The 7,850-nt window shown below is 33.1% G+C and overlaps 1 protein-coding gene across 2 annotated transcripts; it reads left to right on the top strand.

Annotated features, from left to right (window-relative positions):
• The first annotated feature begins 4,406 nt into the window (after positions 1–4,406).
• On the top strand, positions 4,407–7,581 carry LOC114727204 (uncharacterized). Of its 2 annotated transcripts, none has more exons than XM_028913910.1 (4): positions 4,407–4,816; positions 5,518–6,327; positions 6,501–6,553; positions 7,275–7,581. In XM_028913910.1, exons 1-3 carry the CDS (start codon positions 4,433–4,435, stop codon positions 6,513–6,515), a joined length of 1,209 nt encoding a protein of 402 aa, XP_028769743.1. In that variant the 5' UTR covers positions 4,407–4,432; the 3' UTR covers positions 6,516–6,553; positions 7,275–7,581. The 2 variants fall into 2 exon arrangements, with proteins under 2 accessions (XP_028769743.1, XP_028769744.1); XM_028913911.1 differs by having other exon boundaries at positions 5,689–6,327.
• The last annotated feature ends 269 nt before the right edge of the window (positions 7,582–7,850 follow it).

Raw genomic sequence — 7,850 nt, forward strand, 5'->3', positions numbered from 1 at the left:
ATTGCACACATTATGTAATTAAGGATGGAATAATTCAAAACTTGTGGCATAAATTTATTTATAATTTATATAATATGCTAAAGATTATAATATATTTTTTTGATTGACATTTATTTTGATATATGATTATTTATAATCTATTTGTTATGTCTCAAGATATGTAGTTTTTTTATATTCACAAATTACAAAATAATAATTATAATATAAATATCATAAAGAGATAAGGACATATTTTTTAACTTATAATTCGCTCCCCTCTTTTTTTTCTTAAATCAAATAAGAAATCTCCCTTCCACTCTCTTTTCCTTTAACCAAACAAAACTCATAACCTACCTTCTCCTCCCCTCCCCAGCCTAACTCACCTCCCCTCCCCACCCCTCCCCTCCATTGAACCAAACAAAGCCTTACTTTTTGCGGGCGCCTATCCACTCCGCTTGATCACTTTTTGCCTTGCTGTTGTTCTATCTTCGTCTTTATCTGGGATCTTCGTTGGGTCTCACCAGCGATTTTCTTCAATGCCCTATGAGTCCCGTGCTCGCTTTACTTTCTTCTTCTCTTGCCTTCATCTTCGGCTTTGTCTGTGGGTCTCGCCTAGCTTGGCTCTCATCAGGGGTTTTCTTCAGCTCGCCATGAGTGTCGCCTCTTACACTCCTTTACGCTTTTGTTCTATTCATGGTTGTTCTCCTTTTCATTCTGGTAACCCATTCTGCCTCTGTCTGCTCCTTTTCAATGTGTTCACAACAACTGGTTGCTAGCGTAGCTCTTGGTAAGTTTTTCGATTTTGCTTCCCATTCTGGATTCTTTTTTCATTTGGGTTCATTTTATTCTTTTCTTTGTTATTTTTTCAACCAAGTGTTGACTTTTTTTTTATTTTGTGCTGAGATGATATTTGTATTCTTGTTCTTTGTTATTCTCTGTTTGTTGTTTAACCTGGTGTTGATTTTTGTAAAAATAACTGGTTGAAATATCATATGGCTTGACGATTGTGGTATGTAAATTATATAAATATTGTACAACTTTTGAATACTATTGAAACAAAGTTGCTGGTCATCGTTCCTTCCCCCCCCCCCCAAATGTTTAGGGGGCGTTGAGCATCTAATGATATTTTCTTCGGAGTTTATTTCTATTTGATTTTTGGGGGGAAAAAAATCATATGTTACCAGTTTATGTGAATCTGTTTTTAAAATTCTGAACACCAAAGTCGGAACTGCAACAGATTTTTATGAACAAGATAATTCACTATGATTTCAAGGAAATAACTAATGTTTTCGTTGTCAGATGTTTTGGGTAATATCCTTATGCAAAAATTCATGTAATTTCCAAAGTTAGATTTTGACTTTCATTTTCACTTAATTTCCATTTCGGAAAAAAAAAACTTGTAAGTTAAAATTGCTTGGTCAGCTCAGAATCATATTTTCTTTCAACAGGTGTTACTTCCAAAATTAGAGAGGTTGGAATTGTCCAATTCAATCAATTTGATTCCAACGATATGGGACGACCAACTTTCACACACCTCATTTAGCAATTTGAAAATATTGATTGTGAAAAACTGTGGCTTTGTGAAATTAGTGCCCCTTTGTGTGCTAAAATCTTTATACAATTTGGAAGAACTGGAAGTCAGGAATTGTCACATGTTGGAGATGGTGCTTGATTTTGAAGATTTGAATGAATATAGAGAGACGGTGTCATCATCAATCTAGGTTGTGCCACTGAAGAAGTTAAAGCTATGTGGATTGCCAAAATTGAAGAATGTGTGGAGCAATCACTACCAAGGAAATGTCTCCTTCCCATGTCTAAGGAATGTCAATGTTTTTAGATGTGAAAGTCTCACAAGTATATTTCCTGCATCCATAGCCAAAGGCATGCTTTGTGATCTTGAAGAGCTTCAAATAGATCATTGCGGTGCGGATGTAATTGTTGCAAAAGACCAACTTTCAGAATCTGCTGTTGCTGCATTTGAGTTTCCTAGGCTGACTTCCCTTCAGCTTTTTTGGCTTAAAAATTTGAAGAACTTTTATCCACAAAGACACATTAGAATGGCCACAACTTCAACGATTATCTATTAGGTATTGCGATGAGTTAGAGATATTTGAAAAGGAAGCCTCAAATTCATTTGAAATACATGAGGAAGAAAGCACACTAGACTCAAAATATCATCTACTGTCCCATCACAAGGTACATTTCTAAATTAGCTATTCATGTCTTATTCGTTTTAAAAATAAGCTAATAAAAGAGCAAAACTAACTTGAAACATTAAAATAAATAATGAAGCATCAAATTATTTTGTTTTAGAACGTAAAAACACTTGAATTTGATACTTTTGAGTATACAAATATATGAATTACTCCAATTACCAAAATATTTATTAGAATATAGTGCTGCTTAGGATTATTTTATGAGTGGCTTTTAAAAAAAATTCATTATAATTATTTTAATTAATAGATTTTGCAAATAATGTTCTGTTCTTTCTTTTTGAAAGAGGAACTCCAATCCTCAGCTTTCATCCTCACATAAAAGAGGTGTGTCGTTGAATCAGGCGAGGGGATAATATGGTCCCCCCCTCCCCCTTAGACATTATAAGCTTTAATATAATATTTTATTTTCTAAAAAGAAGGGAGGTATAATGTCTGTGTGTCATTATAACCAATTATCGTAACTCCAGATGCCGAAAATTTATATTATTTATTTTAATTTATTATAGTTCATATTTGAAGTTCATAAAATATACGTATGTGAAAATTGTGGATGCATCAAATTTTAATTTGAAGATACCCTCATGAAAATCGCAGATGGTTTTTGACGTACGTATTAATTAATTGGTACAATTAGTTACTATTTATGTATTGTGCAGGATATTCATAATTTGGAGGAGTTGAGATTGGATGGTAAAGGGGCTGAGATGATAGGGAGTGGCCAGTTTCCAGCGTACCACTTCCCCAAAGTAAAACTGCTTCATCTTTATGTAAAGAAAGCCACAACTATATCGTACAAATCATTGTTGAAGAGCTTTCCAAAATTAGAGGAGTTAGAGTTGGGTGGTGACATTAAGGAGGCTTCTGGAGGGGATCAAGTTCACTTTCCAAAAAAATTGACTCTCCAGAATCTTCACAACATGACAAGCTTGGCACCATCCTTAGTTTCTTTACCGAATCTCACACATCTTACAGTGACAATTTCTTATGAGCTGACCATTTTGATGACGTCATCAACTGCTCGAAGCTTGGTCCATCTCACACATCTCTCAATTGGTCGCTGCCGTCAAATAGAGGAAATCATCTCGAAGCATGAAGGAGAGGATGATGAGGATAAGGAAATCTTTTTCAACAAATTGCAGTACTTGCAATTTGAAAGATGTCCAAGATTGAAGAGATTTTGCGGCCACAATTATACTTTCAGGTTTCCATTATTGGATGCTCTGATCATAAAAAGATGTCCAAAATTGGAAATATTCTCTCCAGGACTTATTGATACCCCATCTCTTCAAAGCATTCAGTTGTCAAACGATGAAGGAAAACGTCATGAAATTTGGGACACCAACCTTAACAAAACGATCCACCAACAGGTGCCTCTAGCATGCTTAATTCTTTCTATTTCCAGATTTTACAAAAGTACTCATAAAAAATTTCCATGTTTATGATATTTAATATAAATCTCCCTATACATACTTTGGTTTAATTAGAGATTCTACTAAACTTGTAAGTATAATCTTATTACGTCACTTTAATTACCAATTAAACACCACAAAAAATTTCGTCATAATTAATTAATGGGATATAGAGCAGAATGTTTTAGTATTATTATTCTCTTTTTGTAGTAGTTGATATCGTCATTTCTTTTCCAATAATGGACTTAAAATATGTGACACTTTCTTTGATTCGGAAGATAATGGGCAACAAAATTATTCGTAGTTTTCTTTCTTCTAGCCAGTGAGCGTATTTGACTTTGGGATTCAATAAAAAATAAATTATTATTGCCACGCTACTGATTCAATATGAAGTTACGTGATATAAAAATAGGACATTATTATTTATAAACATTTCTCAGTACAAAATATTAAATTATGTAGTTATAGTTGAATAATATATCTTTGCCTATAATCGTTTTACAGCGATTTGTCTGTACAAGAGAGCTGGTGTTAGATGAGGATGGTGTCAGCATGATAAGGAATGACCAATTTCCAGTGGACTGTTTTTCTCACGTGGAAATTCTTCGCATAGAAGGATTTGTTGGTGAAGGAGTAACATTTCCGTACACATTGCTTGGAAGATTTCCGAAACTGAGTGAACTTCATGTGAAGGATAGTTTTTTTGAGGAGGTATTCCCATCACATAATGCACGCATTAGTGTTGATCAAATTCCACCGTTCAGGGAACTCTGCCTTGCCAATTTGACGGTGCTCAAGCTGTCCCTCTGTAATCGGCTCGTCTATTTAATGACATATTCAACTGCCAAAAGTTTGGTGAATCTTGAAACATTGGAGATACGTTACTGCCATAAGATGGAAGAAATTGTAATGAAGCAGGATGGAGAAGATGATGAGGACAAGGAAATCTTTTTTAGCAAACTGAAGCTTTTGGAACTTGACTATTTACGAACATTGAAGAGATTTAGTGGCCACAGTTATACTTTCAGGTTCCCATTATTAGAATGTGTAACTATAACACAGTGTCCTCGACTCACAATGTTCTGTCCAGGAGCCATTTATGCCTCGCATCTTCAAAGCATTCGAGTACGTAGAGATATAGTTGATCATCATAGAGATATTTGGATGACCGATCTTAACAACACCATCCAACATCGGTTTATGACTCAGGAGGTACATGACATTCTTATTTTCTACTTTTTAAATAATTCTTCATCATCTACAAAATTTAGGATGAGGTAACTATTTAATACAAATATTGAAGTTGCTCTGTCGTCTCCCATAAATTATAAACTTTTACAATACTCTAATTGCACGCAAATGGTGATAAATGAATGTCGTAAACTGCAAATGGTGTTGCAAGTTTGGCACTTTTTTACTAGAAAGAAAGGGAGCTATAAAATGAGTCAAAGACTTTTTTTATCTTATTTTAAAATATTGATGTGATTTTAGAGGGAAAATCACCAACAACAAGACTTAATATAAATATTAGAAAAAATTGACCGATTGTTTAACAAAGACTTTATATACAATAAAAACGCAAAATTATTATTTTAATAAATATCTTGACCTAATTTATTAAACTGGCGTCTTATAGTAATAATTTTATCAATAATCCTTTTATATGTAACTTTGGCTATCAAAAGCCTAAATCTAAATGTGAGTTTCAAGGAAATGATTGCTTTTTTATCCTCATGTAATTTAAAATAAAAAAGCGAATAATAAAATTAATTTAATTTTTTTTCTAATTTTAATGAATGGATGTGATTTTTAGGGAAAATGATGAAAAATATATATTTGTTTGAAAAATATCTTGATCTAATTTACTATGTCGCATACTAATTATGGTGATTGTTTTATTAATTTTTTTATAGGTAATTTTCACAACCACAGATATGGCCTTAAATGCAGAGAATATCACAACGATAAGGAATGTCTTTCCTAGAGTGACAGTTCTTTATATAGAAAAGTTCCAGGATGATGGGATAACCTTTCCCTATAGCTCCCTTGAAAGATTTCCTCAGTTGCGTTTGCTTCGTGTGCAGCACAGTTCCTTTGAGGAGATATTCCCCTCACTGGACCAGATTATTGATTTTATGGGGAAAATCCCTCCATTTAAGGTATTACACATTTTCTATTTGGGTAAGCTCAAGAGTATATGGAAGGATGATTTTCAACTACCACCAATTCATCAAAATCTAAGATCTCTCAGTGTCAAAAGTTGTTGTAACTTGGTCAAGTTGGCACCATCCTCTGCTTCATTTGAAAATTTGAGAAGCCTATCTGTATCTGGATGTCATCAGCTTATCCATTTAGTGACAAGTTCAACTGCCAAAAGCTTGGTGAGTCTTGAATGGTTGGCCATAAATGATTGCAAAAAGATGGAGGAAATTGTAATGAATGAGACCAATGAAGATGTAGAAGGTGGAATCACTTTCAACCAATTGCAGAGGATCGTACTTACTGATTTGCCAAGCTTAAAGATGTTTGCTTCACAAAGTCTCACCTTCGAATTCCCAGAATTAGAAGAGATAAAAATAACTGGATGCCCTCAAATGAAAAAACTTGGTCCCGGAGTGTTGAAAACACCAAAGTTATCTAAAGTGAAAATAGAAGGATGTGACATGGAATGGGAGGATGAAGGAGACCTTAACAAAACAATAGAAATGCTATGCTCAGCAAAGGTATGATATATACACACAAACAAATATTGTTTTCAAACATGTATAGTTAATGACTAAGCGCAAATAGAAAATTGATTATACCGTACTTATGCCAATTATATTTCTTTTTATTTTTTCCGGTGATAAAATTACATTTTTTTCAGACAAACTAATAGTATGACTTGGTATTGCAGGACAGCGTTAATTGACAGAAGGATAAGTACATCATTCATGTTATCATTTTCAGGTTCGTTAGTTTTATGATTTTTCCTGCTTATTGTCTATGATTTCCTCTAGTAGTTATTATGATATCAATAAAAGCCTCATATATGAAGGGATGAAGCATTAAAAAAAAAAAACTTGCATCTTTTTTTGCCACTATACGCCAATTTTTCTTTTCTTAAATTATTTGCATCTTTTTGGTTACATTCGTCTGTGCTTTCCTATCACTAAAAAACACAGTTTCTTGTTAAAATTTATTTTAATATTTTTTTCCAATAGTAATTACTATAATAATATCAACAACTGCTACATATGTTAATTAAGGAATGAAACAGAGGATCCATCTTCCTCTGTGTGTCTGTGTGTGTGTTTTTTTAAAAAGTTTTTATGCATGTCAATGTTCATTCGTTTGCCCACATCCCCTCTCTATTGTATCGGTTGATTTAGTGAATGACTTTTGCTTATTTTAACAAGATTGACTGTGATTAAGGAGAAAAGAAACAGCTGGCATATTAGGGGGGGGAAAGAAGACCCCCAACTATTTTAACCCAATTTTCCCGCCTAAAAGTGATATATTTACAGAATAGAATCATAAAAAAAACATATTAACCAAAAAAAAAATCATAAAAAACATAATTTTTTATGCGTTGACTACAAAATAATTTATATGTGATATCGTGGATACGTAGAATATACACATATAGAACCTTAATATTCTTTTAATTTTCCTTGCTTGATTAATGCAGGTACTCTTGGTGATGATGTTGACACGTGATGATGAACGTGGACAGGTGTTTGTGCGTTGATGCTTTTGTTGAATTCTCTGTTATTTGATAAATGAGACTGTTTTTATGATAAACAATGTTCATACCAATAAATTGGGTGATGAATGACTTGGCCCTGCAGGTCAAAACTCTACCCTTAAAGTGTGGTTTGTTTCATTGTGTATTATGATTCTCATGGATGGAAGACTCAGAAATTGGTGTGCTGTGATTGTGAAGCTTTCATTCAAGAACTGTGTGATTAAGTTATTCAGATTATTAATTAGTTCAATGAGACTGGTCACGATTGAACCTGGAGTTCTTGATAGATGTATGAAACAAAATTCATTTTTGTGATCTATATGTAAAGGTATAGAAGAACAATAATTGAAATAAAATGTATAGTTTATGTATATAATTTAAAAGGTGTAATTAACTACAAGCAAGCTAGATAAGAGATAATTTATTTTTTACATCAATTTAGAGATAAGATTTAAATCATATCAATCTATTACGGCCCAAATTTCAAAAGATAATGGTAAGAAATGAAAATAGGTCAAT

This window comes from Neltuma alba, unplaced genomic scaffold, assembly GCF_004799145.2.
Source record: "Neltuma alba isolate B1F8T4 unplaced genomic scaffold, ASM479914v2 tig00012452_pilon, whole genome shotgun sequence".
Taxonomy (NCBI): domain Eukaryota; kingdom Viridiplantae; phylum Streptophyta; class Magnoliopsida; order Fabales; family Fabaceae; genus Neltuma; species Neltuma alba.